This window comes from Schistocerca cancellata, chromosome 4 (genome assembly GCF_023864275.1).
Source record: "Schistocerca cancellata isolate TAMUIC-IGC-003103 chromosome 4, iqSchCanc2.1, whole genome shotgun sequence".
NCBI lineage: Eukaryota > Metazoa > Arthropoda > Insecta > Orthoptera > Acrididae > Schistocerca > Schistocerca cancellata.
The window spans coordinates 176,638,356-176,657,040 of NC_064629.1; the positions used below are offsets into that span (position 1 = coordinate 176,638,356).

General features: G+C 38.9%; 1 protein-coding gene across 6 annotated transcripts in view; it reads right to left on the reverse strand.

Annotated features, from left to right (window-relative positions):
* The window catches only part of LOC126185177 (inositol hexakisphosphate and diphosphoinositol-pentakisphosphate kinase), a 578,601-nt gene that overhangs the window by 222,878 nt on the left and 337,038 nt on the right, over window positions 1-18,685 (reverse strand). For 5 of the 6 annotated variants that reach the window (XM_049928027.1, XM_049928022.1, XM_049928025.1 and 2 more), the window contains exon 13: window positions 12,018-12,155. In XM_049928027.1, the coding sequence (XP_049783984.1) occupies window positions 12,018-12,155 (138 nt within the window). The remainder of the gene's footprint in view (window positions 1-12,017; window positions 12,156-18,685) is intronic. The other variant, XM_049928024.1, reaches the window with a different exon arrangement.

Below are 18,685 nucleotides of genomic sequence, written 5' to 3' on the forward strand. Positions count from 1 at the left end.
TTTATTTTCTGACTTTAGTCTCTGATTTGAGTTCTGCTGTTTGTTGTTTCAGGCCACCATTACTGGAACCACATCCTTAAAAACCATCCATTCACTACTGTGCCTACCCAACCTCCCTTTGAAAATTTTACAATGAGAAAATCTGACTACCTGAATATCAGCCAGGATTCAATGCTTCTTGCCTCTCTGGACCAAAAGTTAGCTGTTCAAAATGGTCAGATTTCAATATAATAATCACTTGAGCACATAAGGCAGTACCGCTACAGACATCAGCACAGATTCATTGTGTTAGAAACTTCCATGTCAGCTGCACTCTTAATCTTGTTGATAATAGGTGCTGTCTATTGCTAACTCAAGCACAGCACTGCTTTTATCCTGCCACTATTATCCTTCAACCTGAAGGTCCATACCAACAGTGGCAGCACTAATGAAGAAGCAGCTTACATTTAATAAAGTTGTGACTGAACTACTGTAAACAGTATAAACCAAAGACTCAACAGAATGTGTCTAGAATGAACTGTTTAAAAAGATGATTAGTTTCACATCCACCCACAGCAAAGAATTTGGAGGTCCAAGTCATTCTAAGAGGGGAATAGTATAGCACAAACTGAGGCAAGGGCCGATCGTTGTATTTTTACTACCTGCTGTAGCCCACCAGTGCAGCGTTTCACAACATTGCCCACCTAGGTGCCACAGTGCAGCTGTCCAGTCAATGACCAGGGAAGATTTGGCGTAATTGCAACAAATGGCATACATGATACCTCGGGTGGCCATTTAACAACCATCTTGTCCTGCCACACACAAATATTCAATACCTGCAAAACTGTTGACATTGTCCACTGATGTAAACTTTTTTCATGGTGCTGCCATTGTTCAAACATCACCCTGACAGGTCCGTCTGCCTGATGGTCCAGAGCAGTAATGATGGGCTGAGAGCTGAATTGAGCCCCCTCCTGACACTGAGACACTGGGCATCCACCAGCATCAGACACCACCAGCCACATGCAGATCCACGGTTCATACCCAAATGCCTCCACCACCACATGCCTGAGCTGTTCACCAGCCAGGTGCCTTTGGCCTAGCCTGGCCAAGCTGCATCATCTGCAGAGCAGCCTGCCAGCTGCCCTCGAATGCAAGCATCACAAAATCATCCCACTGCCTACTGGGTCAGATATAGCGATTGCTGTCTTCTTCCCATCATGCACCATGGTCTGTGACTACGAGTCTTCTATACTAAAGGTCTCAACTGTCTTCGAACTGTCGATGATTACTTCTGTCCATCTACCTCTGCCAGAGAACTCTGTCGCCCCTACAGAGACCTTGAACATACTGTGAGTAAATAGTACTCTACTCAAGTAATGTGTATCTAAATGGAGTAGACATCAACAAGCAGCAACACACAAAGTTAAAATGTCAATATTATGTCGAAAACAACAAATCTGGCAGCATTGGTCATACAAGGTTATTATAAAATACAGGTGTATGTCACCTCGAGTACATTACAATTATGATGTATAGTAAATACTAAATATTAAAGTCTTGAAGACTCATGTAATAAAAGCACATATTACAACTTCAACATGGTTCAATGCAGAAGAACATTGTAGGTAACAAACAAATTGTGAACTGAGCTTGCACCTTAGAATCGCATGCAGCAAAGCTTGGTACATGATGTGGGCATCACAGTGCACTCTTTATTCAAATAACACATTACACGAGATATAGTTTATTAAAAAAAGGGACCAAGGAACAGTGAAAACGAATTAAAAATTAAGATCATCATCTTTGTACCACGAGAAGTAAGGAATATCAGTAATGTGAAAATACATCAATAAGGGAAACTGCACTCTTAGACATATTAATCAAACAACCATCAACAGGCATTAACAAAGTTAACATGACTGTAGTTCAATCAATCATTGAAGAAATTCAACAAATATTAACTTTGCACACTACCATTTTACATTAATATTCAAGTTTGTTTTTGCTACACATGCAAATTACAACTTTCAAACCAAACATGTGCAGCAAGTGACTGCAGCACGCTTCATAGAAAGAATACTACAAATTTCCATAATTATACATAACAAATTCATCACATAGTTGGATGTTATTAAACATGTACAACAAGATACCAACAAAAATTACTAGAAGAGAAGCTTAACAAATTGAGTGTGATTATAACACATGCACTCATATCATGAGTAATGGTGTGGCACTAGAAAAGGGATTGTTTCAAGATGTTAATTGTCCTTTTGACTGATTGGTGGATGTCTTATTTTTGTCAATGGAGTCATATATAATTCAAACTATTCCCAAAAATGGGGTTTCTTCATTGCTGTTTGCTTATTAAGCAAGATGTAACTGGGAGATTTTGGATTACAGAATATCCCAGTCTCCTCCAGGAGATCGAAATAGCTGCCCTTTTCTACTCTATGCAGCAATTTAAGTTGCAAGGTAAGATCCGGAGGAGTATGACCTGTGTTAACCGAGTGTGCTGCGAAACTGGACTTGTCAGCTACATCTTTCCTACCTAATGCCATATACTCACAAAGTCTCACTTCCAACCTCCTCCCTGTCTGTTCCACATAAAAAGTATTGCACTCAGAATGTTGTAACTTACATACATCCGATTTGTGAAGAAAATTAAATTTGTGTATGTTACTGGTTAGTATTTTGTGGAATACTTTGAATGCTATCTGACTCCTTTGAGAAAAATGACACATCTACCAGTCCATCAATAGGATGATGAACATATTAAAGTGAGCCGTTATATAGTACACGATTACTCACAATATGAGTATACATGTTACAATCAATCTGTTAAGCTTCTCCTCTAATAATATTTGTTTGTATTTTGTTCTACATGTCTCATAAGATCAAACTATACAATGAGTTTGTTATGTATAATTATGGACATTTCTGGGTTGTTTTTTTTTTCCTATGAAGCATGCTGAAGTCACTCACTGGTTTGGGAGTTGCCATTTACAGGTGAAGCAAAAACAGAAATGGATATTAATGTAAAAAGATGCTGTGCAAACTTATTACTTGTTGGATTTCTTCATTTGTTGACTGAACTAAAGTCATGTTAACTTTGTTAATGCCTGTTGATGATTCTATGAATGGTACATCAAAGGGTTCAATTTCTCTTGTTGCTGTATTTTTACATTATTAATATTCCTTATTTCTAATGTTGCAAAGATGGTGTTCTTCATTTTTAATTCATTTCTACTGTTCCTTTGTATAAAATCTTTGTCCCCAATTTTAATAAACTATATCCTTGTGTTATTTGAATAAAGAGGGCACAGTGATGACCACATCATGTAGCGAGCTTTGCTGCATATGATTGTAATGTGCAAGCTCAGTTAACAATTTGTTTGTTAGGTACCATGTTCTGCATTGAACCACGTTGAAGTTGTAATATGTGCTTTTCTTACACAAGTAATCAAGACCTCAATATCTGGTATGTACTAGACATCATAATAGTAATCTGCACCATGTGACTTATGCTTATGTTTTATAACATGGGCTTCATGTCCGATTTTATGTCTTACACTTTTTTAATACTGAAGGTGGTCACACAGTGACTGTAATCAGTTTGCTGTAATAAATTATTTCAAACCTCTTACAATCCTTGCTTCCAATTCTTTTGTTTACAATACTAATATTGCAGTCATTGAGCACATGGTTCCCCATGGAATCCCACATCAAGAATATTAAATAGTCTTCCTGTCCTTCACAGGTTTAATTGTGTTATCTATTGGAAGATGGATGCTAACACCACCTTCCTTAGCACAAAAGCACAGTCAGCTGTGTGACTACCTGTTATTGCATACAGTACTACAACCACATGTTGCCATAGCAGTAACCATCCTACCCAATTCCGACTGAGCCACAATATCTCTTGAATTCATGTATCAACATTCAAGTATTACCTAGTGTTCAATACTGTATATTAACCCCCGAGAGGGCATGCCGATTTTTGTAATACGAGCAGGCATGCAGTTTACTTTTTACACATGTAAAGACTAGCTATCTGTATGTTAGCAAGGTAAAGATGTCCTAACAAAATCAAAGTTTAATTTTAGTTTAAATATACAAAGATAAAATAAACTGATAATACATTGAGCTAAATCACTGTTTATTTAAATAATAATAAAATAAACTTTCAGTATATCACTCTGTTGCTGTGTACAAATATTACCTCACAGTAATGACCCAACTGAAGTATTAAACAGTGCAGTTACATCAGCTTCCAGCCAAACACTTATTTGATTAATAATTATCTCATAGGTAACTGCCTCACTGTGGCATTGTGCCAACAGCTCAGGATCTGGGGCATTTCCTTGCACGGATCATAAATTTTTTCTCACCTAACTCACTGTTTATTTTATATTAGTGCTGTTCAGTTGGTCATATGACAACACTACTTATCATTGTGTTAGCTGAAGCAATAATGAAGGAATAGGTACTGGTGCACAATTGTAAAACACCAATGGAATGGTACAAGACAGTACTATTTGTGGTTGGCACATTTTATACATAGGTGCACCTGATTGAGGGTTAAAAAGAGTTTTCATTGACTTGAAAATAATACATCTTTTTCTTTCAATATTGATCTTAGTTCCAGTTTTCTACCCAAATACAGATAATATTAAAATCAAAGTGCCTCATATTGTATTTTTAGCCCAAAAATTGCAAAATGTATTACTCCATTTGGTTCTAATATCCATAAATATGAAAGAGTGAGGAAGAAAATAACTACTTTCAAATAGTAAGAAGGTGCTCCAATTAAGTCACACTGATGTTGCTGATATGTAGGTACTATTTTTCTGTTTCTCATTGTCTCTGTTTCAGAGTTCTATACTTGGGGTTCATGCAATTTGTTTAATCACCTATGGACGTGGTGACGTTTGAAAGATCAATGAAACTGTAGAAAACATTGAGTCTTCTGCTGCCATCTACTACTCTTTGTTGGGCTTTCTAAATGACTATAATTTATTATGCTACCCCTAATTTTCATGCATATCACTACTTGCAAAACGTTTGGGCAAAACTTTATACAAATACATGACTTACCTTGGGACACAAAAGGCAATGTGGTACCAGTTGTCGGTAAAAGAAGTTAAAATGTAAACAGAAGCACATTCTCGAATCCTCTTCCAAGGTCAAATTTGCTAATGCATGCTTGTATGGTGGTGCTTGACCTGGGGGTAAGCTGGTTTGAATCCTGGTAGTGGAGAAAATTTTCATGGCCAGTATTTGGCCAGCAAGCAGAGGAGAGGTGGTAGAGTAATGTTCCTCATCACTAGACTTTTCACCAATGTTGTGGTTAAAATACCAAACCTCTCCGAAGTGTCTGATGAAGTGAGGGCGTGTGACACTTTTGATAGTGATCCGTCAGTTGGATGGGGATGTTAAGCTGGGTGGCCTGATTGGTTCTATTCACCATTTGCGAGGGGTATACTATGTGCTGGCACTGGCACCAAGAAATCTGTCAAGGACAATTCTTCTACTTATGGCATGTATTGATTAGAAAAATGCACCAACGATGATTGATATCAGTCGAAATCAATTTGCAAGAAGATAAATAAATTATATTTCTGTGACTGGTTGCTACATTCTAGATAATTTTTTTGCTATAAAATTATTTGCTCTGCTTCAACTGAGGAGACATTTTATACTGGTCTACAATGTTACTATTTTACTCCTACATGCATAACAAAGCTTATTCATACCACAGGATTATTGAAGTGACACTTTTCCCCATTTACAGTTCTATCTTTTGTTCTTGCCAACAATAGAAACAAGCAGAATTAAATCTACACATAATACTATACAAATGGAGGCACCTTAATCATGTACTAATTTTTTCTCAACAATCTCTGGCATGAAACTTGATTTGTAAAAAAGAAAAAAAAAGTGTTACAATAGAAGAAATTTTGCTACAATTTAATTGTCACGAATTTAATTACCCTGACTACTCAGTTTTTTTTCTTTTGATAGAAATCTACTGTTAGTGTACTAACTTCGTGCTATAATATAAGTTCACATACTACTAACATACATCTATCACTTTTTCAGTAATTTAATTTAATTTTTAGTAATAAACTGTGAGTAATGGTTTTGTTGTTATAAAGGTTGTTTTGCATACCACAGTGCTTTACTAGGCACTGTACTATCAGAGATGGTGCACCCTTAACGCTCCTCCAACCTTTCAACTGAGTTACCCAGCTAGTTATAGGGTCTCTAGAGTTTAACACAGACTCCAATCCGTGGAGCAACTCAGAATTTTTCACAGTAACAAGAACACTGCCAGTATCTGATAAATGACAGATAAATGAATCAAACTGCAGAACTTTCTATTTCAGCCAATGAGCCAGTGTCAATAAAAGTCTAAAATAGTGAATTGCACATTAAATGAAATGAGACCACCTTTTATGGTCCATACTGACTGGCAGTGCTACTGGATATTGAGGAAGAATGGGCACTGAAGTTACATCTGGCCAGTCACATTTAACATTTAGGTTTTCTGTGTTTTCCTGATTAAGGAAACTGGTAGGACAGTTCCTTTGAAAAGGATGTTGCCAATTTTCTTCCCAGGGCCTAACCTGATCTAAGAATGCACTCTGTTTTTAGTGACCTTATCCTCAATTGAACATTAAACCCTAATAAACCTACAGTCATTCTTTACTGACTCTTGCATAAATGTACACAAAAGTGTATGTCACATACTTCTATTTTACATCTAACCATATTTAATACTTCATCAATCACATGGACACATGACTGGTTTTTCTTTCCTTTAATTAAGGCATAATGCTTAACCCATGTTTGTAGTACTAACTGGTAGCCTGTTGCGAGAAATCCACTTAGTTCTTTGCAACTGATTTCTTTACAATGATTGCATAATCAAGCATTTCATCTCTACATCGAGATTACAAATTGTTCAGCCTCAAGGCATAACCCCCCCCCCCCCCCCTCCCCCAGTTTCATTTTATGCCTGTGTTACTGAAGCACATCTGCAATTAGTATTACTACAACTACAGCTGGTACTATTGTGACCCTAACTGCCCTTCCATGAAGCAGTGAATGCAACAAAATTTGTTAGTCTGTTTCAACACTATTGTGCCCCTTCTAGTACTTCGGATAGGCATACTTGGTGCTGCTTAAATATCAAATGATTTGAACAAGCAGTTTGCAGTACAACATTTCAATAGGTATGTTCCTTTTTTATGTATAACTGTACAGATATGTGATTAGGATGAGGTTTTATTAAGAGGCCACAACTTGCATCTCGACTCAAATGGTAACTCTCAAGCCACTACAATCTGACTGGAACAACTTTATATGCTCTATTTTCAAAGACTTTGTAATCATCATTTTAGTGCTCTTAATATATCAATTACACAAATCTGTAACAATATTTTATAAGATGAATATTCCTGAAACATAAGCCTTTATCTTTATTACATGTTCCTTAATGTAATTATTTTGAACTAGTTTTTAATGACAAGAAATGAAAAGCACCAAGCTCTCATACACGTTTAAAAAGAAGAAAGAAATTAAGAATACTACAGCAACCATCAACACTTACATAAATTATTGATTTTATTGTAAGAAGCTAACAATCATTGTTTGAGTTTAACTGGCAGCAAGGAAAATGTAGCGTCGCACATAACTGGCTAGATGGAAAATGGATTTTAGTTATCAAACCATATACAGAAATAATCAAGTCATTTAACTATTCATCTTGCCACCTGTCTATGCAATAATACAGGTATATCATCAAATAAAACCATGCAATAATAAAGGTATAATATCAGCTACAGCCAACTGTAATCTTGAATGTGGCCTGCTAAGAAAATATACATATACAGGATGAGCAGAAAAGAACTTTTCATTCTCAGAAATTCATACAAATTAAACAGCACAACTTATTCACTTCAAACGTTAACATTTTAATATAGTATCTCTGGAATATTTTACTTTTTAATTTTATTACTTTTTTCCCCTCTACATATAGGGCCAATTCTTTTGTTGCAGTCTGCAGCCATCAGACAGTGCTAGTGTAGAAAATTTCAAGTACATGACAACAGAAGAGCTGGTGTGCTATTCATTTAACAAAAAGGTAGTCTGTAACTGCTATTCAATGAGCATTTTGCACACACTTTCATCAAGAATCACCCAGATCTCCATTTATATGTGGTACAAACTGTTTGAACATAAAGGTTGCATTTGCAAAGGCTAAAGTCATGTTTCACCTCCTGTATGAGAGAAAAATGTTTATCGCATCTGACCAGCAATCCTGCAAAGGCCACACAAATGAAAATGTCAAACAAGTCATGTGATTCAGATCATGCAAGCAACCTCTTCCAAAATTCTGCATGAATGTCTGGGCTTAAAACTGTACAGATTGCAAATGGTCTATGCACTCATTCCAGTGGATTATGCTGGATGATCTGACTTCCGAACCAAGATTTTGGCAAGGATGGACAATGACAACAACATGTAAAAAAGGTTCATTTTCAGTGAAAAAGCAACATCTCACACTGATGGTAAAGTTAACTGGTGCAATGTTCATTGTTTTTGGGAACAGAAGACCCCCGTTTCTCCACTGAAAATGAAAGAGGTCAAAATATTCTGTGCGATGTCAGTGGATAAGATTTACAACCCCTTCTTTTTTAAGGAGAAAACTGTCACAGGCAATTGCTACATTGACATGCTTTTTTTGCAGCTTCTGCCTAAATTGCAAGAAGACTTCTACAACTCCATCTTGCAACAAGATGGTACCCCCTTCACTCTTTCACATTTCTGTGAATGATGGCTCGGCTGTGCAGGTACTGATGGTGATGTGTGGTGTAGGTGCCTACCATGATCACAAGATGTAACCCCTTGTGACTTTTTTCTGGGGTTATGTGAAAGACAAAGTATTTGTCCTACCCATCACAATACTTGCCACAGTTAAACATGTGAATTGCTGCTGCACTAGAGTCTGTCACCATCAACATATTATACAAGTTTTTGGAAGAGTCTGAATACCATCTTGATGTTTGTCATATGACTTGAGGAGCACATATCGAGTTCCTGTAACCTGTAAAAATAACTCCAAACATAATCTCTTAACAGGATAAGGTTTAAAGTGAATAAGCTGAACCATTTCATTTGTATGACTTTTTGAAAACTTAATTTTTTTGAGCTTGCTATTATCATATTTACCCAATTATGAGACGAGGTTTTTTTCCCAAATTTGTCATTCAAAAACTTGGGGTCATCTTACATTCACAGATTAAACTATTGCTGCTGAGGTCAATGTTTTAACATTGCTAACAGATTAATATGGAGGTCATTTTATATTTACAAATGATGCTTTGGCTACTAAGGTTTCATACAAATTTATTTTGAAGAACTCCGAAGAGTAGGGCACAGTAGTGATTTCGTTCAAATAGCTCAAGATTTCCAGACATGCTGAAGCACACGATGTGGTATTGACCTCACTCAACCAGTCCTGTGACAATTGGCTCATGACTCTAGTGCAAGTGATAAGCAAGAATCTATGAACTAGCCACTACAACTATCTAATGTTCTGTTTAAAAACTGACAGTTTTGTGAAACACAGGATGAAATAGCATTAAATTGTATGAACTTAAAAAAATTTGTTGTATTTGAACAGGTTTGCAATAAAAGTTCTCATAAATGTATGGATACTGTATACATACATATATGCTGCTTTTTAAGTAAAGGTAACATTCAAAGGCGAAAATATTTTCCTTCAAAAACCATTATTTGATTCTGAACCCAAGTCAATATTACATTTAGTTATGAGAAATTTAATGATTTCCCAAGCGAGTTGCAAATGAGAAATTTGGATGCTGTTGAGATATTAGAATACCAGAGAAAAACATCACCAGCTTGTTACACACCTTTAGAACAATCTGGTTACATTCAGAAGAAACAAGAAAGAAAATTATCTGTAATTAAATGTCTAAAAAACTTAATAAATCACATTAAACTGACTGCAATTGTTATCATAAGAATAAATTACAGTGGCACAATTGTTGTGAAAATGGTACCAACAAATGTCCCTAGATCGCAGGATGAGCAAAAGTTCGAGAAATGGACTGAATCATGATTGCAATCTTTTACTTATGTTTTAGTTGCTGTTGTTGCATATGACATGCAAACAAGAAGATATTGCCATCCATGTTTCACTATTGTTCAAGCACAACAGCACAGAAGGGCTGTAGGGGGAGTAATGACACTATCTTGCCTGAGAACTATAATGTGTGTGGGGAGGTCAGTGGCAAGCAGGCAGCAATATTCTATACTGGGGCAAGTGGCGTACTTATGAATTTTGTTTAGCAATTTTTTCGATGCTCACCATGATATATGAAGGGAACGATAGGGGGTGTGTCAGCTGCTGGTTCTGCACAATCAATGAGAGAGAGGTGGGCAGACACTTTGTTTGGAAGCAAGAGAAATTGTAACATTCTCACATCAGTACAGAAGAGACAACTCCTATGTATTTAAACATGTCTCTGTTCTCAGGTCCCACTATAACCACAACCTCAGAAATCACCACATATTCTGAAAAAGTAGCCAAATATCTGTGACGACGAAGATATTAGTTTCACAACTATCCTATTAAGATGATGATGATGACCAAAAATACTGACACCACAGACGACAGTAAAAAAAAAGGCAGTGAAGACAAAAATTAATGTAAATCATTTATTTTTGTTTAATTTATTTCTCCTCATATTATCAAAATGTTGACAGTGAATAAATGGTGTAAGTCTGGAATAGATGTATTGTTAACTTTACAGGCAGATATCTTACATCCATGAAAGTTTATAATTTTGATTAGTCAGTATACATTAAAAAATAAATTTTTCTCACGGAGCCTCTAAAAAATTGGGGGGGGGGGGGTTATCTTAACTTCAGGTCTGTTTTATGCTTGGATAAATACCGTAATACCACACATGCAGCCTTTTTTTTCCCCTTAATATCGTCATCCTATGGATATTAGTGTTTCTAATGGCAAACATGCTAAAAACAAAATACCCTAATTTACAGTCGCGGAGAATAAGAACAAAGTGTGCACACTTTGTAAATAAGAGAAGAAAATTTTGTTGCAGTGTAGTTTTCAGATGCACGACGACAGATGACATGATTTTGAGACCACTTCAATAGCCATAAAAAAGAAATGGTATGGTAAATTTCTATTTAAGTATCAAATGAATTTCAACTGGAGCACCAAATGTCCTCCTGATACGGGCGGCACAACAGTAACTTGCATTATTGATCTAGCTGTCATGATTTAGTAACAATTCTTCATGAGTATAAATTCTGAATATCAGTAAAATGAGTCAATGTTCATGTCTTGTAGACATTGTTAAAATAACTATATTCTCCAGCCTTATAATGTGCCAATACATAGGACATGCATAGCTTAGTGATATTTGCTAGAGTTCCATCTTTCAATGCTCCATACATCCAAATCAAATCTAATCTATCAGTTCAAAGCAAAATTCAAACAAAAAAAAAAAAAAAAAAAAAAAAAAATTACAGAATCCCACCAAAAAATATAAAGCAACTTGAGAGATTAAGAATTAAGAACACTAAAGTGATGTTTTGTGAATACTTGTGATCACAGTTAGTGTTCCTATTAAAACAATAGCTTTAGTCAAAGTCAAGTGGCAATAACAGCCAGCTTCAATAGTTCACTTTAGCCAGATTAAACATATTTTAGTAGCACCAAACATGTCAGAATAGTTCTCACTATCTATAGCATAAAGCTATTTTTCTAACAAAATTTCATTACCACAAATGATTAGTAATTTAGAAAATACTCAAAATAAGGAAAATGAAAAATATGATTATGAACATAAAGTGAAAAAAAATTACTATCTAACAACAATAAAAATAAAGCACCTAATCATACACCACCCTCCATGGTTAGACTTTGAAGTTAATAACAACTGCTACCATTCATGAGGGTATCTGGAGATACGAACCACTCAGATGTCTACCTTGTCCTCCTGGATACATGCAGCGGAAGATCCTTCCCAGCTCTTCGGCTTGTATTCTACCAGCCGGTGTCAATTCACCACCCCATTTTAGAATTAGGACAAGGGATGGCTCTTTGGGCACATCTGTGGAAAAAGAACCACAAAATGAAACTCACTCAACAGCAGCAACGAACAAAATCAAAAGTAATATCTATCCACAATAACATAGTTGCCAAGCCATAACTTGGAAATCAAGGAATTGCACTGTCTTCAACAAGAGTTACCACCCTAATAATACTGGCTTTAATCTCAACTGCAATGAAATTTGATATGTATTTGCATTTCGTCACATTGAAAAGTTGTAGTCAGTTCTGGGTGGTATTTATGTAAGGAGTGCATTAGAATACGTTAAGTAGTTTCAGTTCATATCTAAAAACTAATTGTGACAATGTATGCTCCAATATACTGACCCAATTCACTCACAGCTGCTTCCTTGCTGTAATAAACTCAGCATGTCTGCATGCAGGTTTTTGCAAGTGCAGCTGCCATTCTCTGAACTCTAAAACCAGCTACTTGCCAGCAGACAGCATAAGGCTGAACAAGTATGTTATTGCAACACTTTTGTTGGGCATGGAAACAATGATGTAGTCCAACTACCATTTAAATAATAGTGAAAATTCGTAATTTCCATTAATTCTACACAGTAATCTGGTATGTAATCCCCGATCATAGGTACACACTGGTCAGAAAAAGAGCGTTGTAGAAAACAAACAGAGTGAAGAAAGCAATAATTTCTGTGAAGAAATGCTGAGACAGGAGAAATCAACATAAATTAAGGCCAGATGGATGGTGAGAACCAAGACCCAGTTTTAGCACCAGTTACCACAAGCATAGTTCTGAGAAACTGGTGTCTGGGGGAAGGACACATGGTGAAACAGGCACTGCAGTCATTACTGTCAGGTTGTAGTGCATGCATGCATGCTCTTTAATAGCATATTGTGTGTTGCTGGTACATAGTGTCTGCCTACGCCCATTCATCTTAACTGTAACTTAGTGGTAGTCATGCCAATGGAAAAGGCAAAACAGTGTTTACATAAAAGATTGCAGATGATGTGTCATTTCACAGATTGCTCCCATTTTATAGTATATACTTTGCCAGTTACACGGCTGGTATAGGTGGTGGTAGGAGGGTGCATAGGGCAAGTCTTGCAGCGGGGCTGGTTGCAAGAGTAGGAGCCATAGGGTGGGGAGATGGGTGCAGAAGGGGCATAAGGTCTGGTAAGTGTATTGCAGAGGTTAGGATGTTGACGAAAAGCTATTCTAGGTGTGGTCGGCAAAATCTCAGATGTAATAGACCTCATTTCAGGGCCTGATTTTAGGAAGTCATGGCCTTGTCAAAGTAGCTGATTAATACATTCAAGTGACAAGTGGTGTATTCATAAAATGTTTTTTTGGAGGGATCAGCAGTGGTGGGATTGGATGTGATGGCCCAGGAAATCTGCTTTTGAACTAGGCTGGTGGGATAATTACAGCCAGTGAAGACTGAGGTGAGGATGGTGGTGTACTGCTGCAAAGAGTCTGCATCTGAATAAATGCATTCGCCTTGAATGCCAGGACCGTATGGGAGGGAATGTTTGATATGGAAAGGATGGCAGCTGACAAAATATAATTGTTGCTGTTTGTTAGTTGGTTTATTTTGGGCAGAAGTTGGAGCTGGCCTTTGGTGAGAATGAGATAAACATCAAGCAAAGCAGCAAGGGATTCAGAATAGGAACATGTGAAATTTAATTGAGAGAATATATTTAGAGATTCCAGGAATTTTAACAGGACAGCCTCACTACGTACTGTCGATCCCTCCAAAAAACAGCTTAAGAGTACACCACTTGGCACACGAATTTATTAATCCGCTACTTCAACATGGCCATGACTTCCTAAAATCATGCCCTGAAATGAGTACCATTCTGTCTGAGATTTTGCCCACCATTCCTGTAATAGCTCTTCATCAACATCCCAATCTTTGCAATATCTTTATCAGACCTTATGCTCCTTCTGAATCCATCTCCGTACCCTATGGTTCCTGCTCTTGTTGCCATCCCCACTGCAAGACTTGCCCTATGCACCCTCCTACCACCACCTACACCAGCCCTATAACTGGCAAAATATATATTATCAAAGGGAGAACAACCTTTGAAATGACACATCGTATACCAGCTGTTACGGAAAATACTGTTCGGTCTTTTACATCGGCATGACTACGACCAAGTTATCAGTTAAGATGAGTGGGCACAGGCAGAGGGTGTATACTAGCAACACACAATGTCTTCTTGCAGAGCATGCACTACAACCTGACAGTTGTGATCTTGGTGCCTGTTTCACTACACATGCCATCTGGATTCTTCCCCCAGACACCAGTTTCTCAGAACTCTGTAGGAGTGAACCGGTAATACAACATGTCCTCCGTTTTCCCAGCCATATGGCCTTAATTTACATCCATTTCTTTGGTCTCAACATTTCTGGACAGAAAATATTCCTTTCTTCACTCCATTAGTTTTATACATCTTTCATTTTCTGACCTGTCTATTTCTGGCCATCCTCTTCCCATGTCTATCACATGCAATGCACTTAGCTTTTTGCTCTTATTAACTCATGTATTTTGTTTTAGCAGTAATCTCTGTCTTCCATATTAAGCACCAGGTGCAGTCCCCAACAATCAATGTTTCCTTCTCATTGAGTCCAGTAATTATCACCTCTCTGAGGTGACAAGTGTCACAGGATAGCGAGATGCACAAATACAGTAGTAATATTGCTTAGCCAAGGTATGAAAAGGGCAATGAATTGGGTTATCTGTCATCTGTAATCAGGTGATTCATGTGAAAAGGATTCTGATGTGATTACGGGCACACAGTGTGAATTAACAGACTTTGGGAGAGGTACCATAGCTGGGGCTAGACGCACAGGACTTTCCATTTTGGAAATTGTTAGGGAACTCAATATTCCTATATCCACATTGTCAAGTGTGTGGCACAAATACCAAATTTCAGGCATTACCTCTCACAACAGACAAAACAGTGGCTGACAGCCTTCACTTAATGACCAACAGCACCAGCATTTGCATACAGTTGTTAGTGCCAACAGACAAGTGACACTGTGTGAAATAACTGCAGAAATCAATGTGGGATGTACTACAAATTACCCATTTGGACAGAGCGGAAAAATTTGGCTTTAATGGACTACAGCAGCAGATGACTAATCCAAGTGCCTTGGCTAACAGAACAACATAGTCTCCAGCACCTGTCCTGGGCTCGTGACCATATTGTTGGACCCTAGACAACTGCTAGGTTGTCGACTGATAAGATGAGGCCCACTTTCAGTTTGTTAAACACTGATGGTAAGGTTCAAGTGTGGTGCAGACCCCATGAAGCTGTGGATCCAGGTTGTCAACAAGGCATTTTGTAAGCTGGTGGTGGCTCCATAATGGTGTACACTGTGTTCACCTGGATCACTGACTTGAAATTGTTATATTCAGCTTCTTGGAGACTATTTTCTGCTTTGAATGAACCTCATGTTTCCAAACAATGATGGAATTTTTATGGATGACAACTGGGCCATAATTGTTCATGATTAGTTTGAAGAACATTCTGGGCAATTTGAGCAAATGATTTGGCCACTCAAATCGCCCGACATGAATCCCCCTGAACATTTATGGGGCATGATCAAGAGGTCAGTTCATAGTTGGTTAGTTGTACGATTAAAGGGACCAAACTACAATGTCATCAGTCCCTTTTTCCTCAAACAAACAGGTCTACACGAGTCTAGAACAGAGACAGCCTACTGCACAAAACACAGGGGAAGAAAATTCCAAGGTCTGCAAAAGGTCAATGAAGGTGAGATAAGGGACAAAAAGAAGAAAGTGAGATAGAGGAAGACAGGCAGGCAAGGTGTCCCATCTAGGGAGCAGCCAGAAATCCCTACAAGCAGAGTGCAATGAGGGAACATACATAGCATAGCGTAGCATCACCTCCCCTTCCCCCTCCTTTAACAGAGTTCCACCACTCAGGGACTGCCTTGGAAAGACCAACAGAATGAACAGGGCAAGAGCAGCACAGTGAGATGAAAGATGTACAAGTCTAACAGATCACTTTCCAGATACCTAGAACTTGACGGCGTAATACTAACTGAAGGTCTGTTTCGGGAATACCAATCTCAAGATACGGTTTACTGGTAGCCAGTTTGACCAGGCTATCAGCAAGTTCATACCCCGGGATCCCAACATAGTCCGAGGTCCAAATGAATGTCATTGAGTGTCCACACTGTTCAGGGACATACAGGTATTTCTGAATAGCAATGACCAAGGGATGACGAGAGTAACACTGCTCAAAGAGTTGCTGCAAATGAGAAAGGGCCCGCCTGTGCAAGAACGGTTATGCTCAAGTGCACAAGAGATGGCTACCAACACTGCAGTGAAAACACTACAGCCATCCAGCAAGGAGTCAAGTTCAGTATGTCCTGCACGAGTATAAGCAAAGTGTACATGACCAGTAACCATCGAGCCATCAGAATAGTCTGCTTCTCAAGCCTGGGATGTGACAAGGATGGACAAAAATTGGTGACGGAGGGCTGCAAACATGGATAGCATAATTGAAAAGCTGTTGTTGGTGCCTGATGTACAATGGAGAGACCCCAGCATGCATGAGTAAGCTTTTCACAGGGCTAGTTTGAAAGGCTCATGTCACAAGTTGATCTCTGCAGTAGAGTAGATCCAGTATCTGCAGTGCTGAGGGCAATGCCGAACCATATGCCAGACTCCCAGATTCAAGACAGGATTGTATCAGACCTTTGTAAAGCTTCAGAAGTGTAGTGCAATCTATACCCCAGGTGGAGTTACTCAAGCAGCGAAATGTATTAAAGTGCAGTGAGCACTTTCACATAAGCTGGCAAAGATGGAGAATTCACATCAACTGAAAATCAAAGACCAGTCCTACAAAGTGATAAGTTTCCACCACACTGAGTAGTTGGTTGTCAAGATAAGCTTCTGGTTGTGGATGAACAGTACAATGGCAACAGAGTTGCATGATACAAGTCTTGCCGGCTGAAAACCGAAACCCATGATGAGGGACCATGACTGCACTTTTCGTATGGCACCTTGCAGTTGACATTCAGCAACGTCCACACTAGAGGAACCATAGTGGAGGCAAAAGTCGTCAGTATAAAAGGAGGGTTAGACTGGAGACCCCACATCTGCTGCTAGAAAGAGAGAGACACTCAGTTCTCAGTACAAAGCCTTACAGGACCCCATTCTCTTGGACATGGGGAGAAGGGGGGGGGGGGGGGGGGGGATTACAGTGGGAAGCACAACTCAAACTCTGAATGTGAGGTGCGACAGGGAGTTCTGGATGAAAATAGGGAGTGGACCCCAGAGACCCCACTTGTGTAAGGTAGCAAGCATGTGATGTTGCCATGTAGGGTCATTAGCCCCTTGCAGGTTGAAGAAAATGGCAGATTCCAGGTAAACCAGATTATCAGTAGGGGAATGGCCTTAGAAAAAACCACTCTGGGCTGGAGCCACAAGATCCCAAGACTCAAGGAGATCACACAGCCACCAGCTCACCATACATTCAAAGCAACTTACAGAGAGCATTAGCAAGACTGACTGGGAGATAACTGTTCATCTCTAAAGGGTGCTTACCCAGTTTTAGTACTGGATCAATGATGCTTTCTTGCCATTGCAATGGGAACTTATCCTTGCTCCAGATGCAGTTAAAGATGGCAAAGATATGACACTGACAGTCCACTGGTAGGTGCTTGAACATTTAGTTGTGGTATGGTCCTGGCGCTGCATCAGGGCAGTGCACTAGAACACTGGCAAATTCCCACTCACTGAATGGAACATTACATGACTCCAGGTGGCATGTAGAAAGAGGTAACTGCTTTTGCCCCACCTGCTGTTTTAGAACACAAAATGCAAGTTGATAATTCTCAGATGGTGATGCTTGAGCACGGTGCAAAGCAAAATGTTCGGCAACGGCGTCTAGGCGAGTGTAGACAGTGCCATTCAAGGTAATACCAGGTACACCTGAAGGTGTCTGGTATCCGTAGGGATGTCTGATCTTAGCCCAAACCTGCAAAGCTCTGATGGTTGAAACATACCGTTCCCAGCAGTCTTGCTTCTGTCTTAGGTGGTGGACACAGGCACAGATCCGCATAAAGGCAATGAGGTGCTCCATCGATGGGTGCTGCTTATGGTGTTGGGAGAGCCCGCCTTCAATCTCTAATGGCCTCTGTGATTTCTGATCAGACCACCAAGGTACTCTATTACGTCAGTTCGGGGCAGAAGAACAGGAGATATACTAAATCAGCTACCGAAAGAATGGCTGTACTTGTATTCTGCACTGTCTCATCGATATCTCCATGTGGCAGGGAGTCAAGGTCAACAGCAGAGGAGAAAGCATCCCAGTTAGCACTGTTGAGAGCCCATCTGGGGAGACGTCCAGGGGAGTAATGCTGAGGGAGGGACAGGAAGATCGGGAAATAGTCACTACTACACAGGTCAACGTGGACCCCCCAGTTGATGGATGGGAAAAGACAAGGGCTGCAAATGGAATGGCCAATGGCTGAGAAAGTTCCATGCACCACACTGAAGTGTGTGGGGGTATCAGTATACAAGACACAAAGGT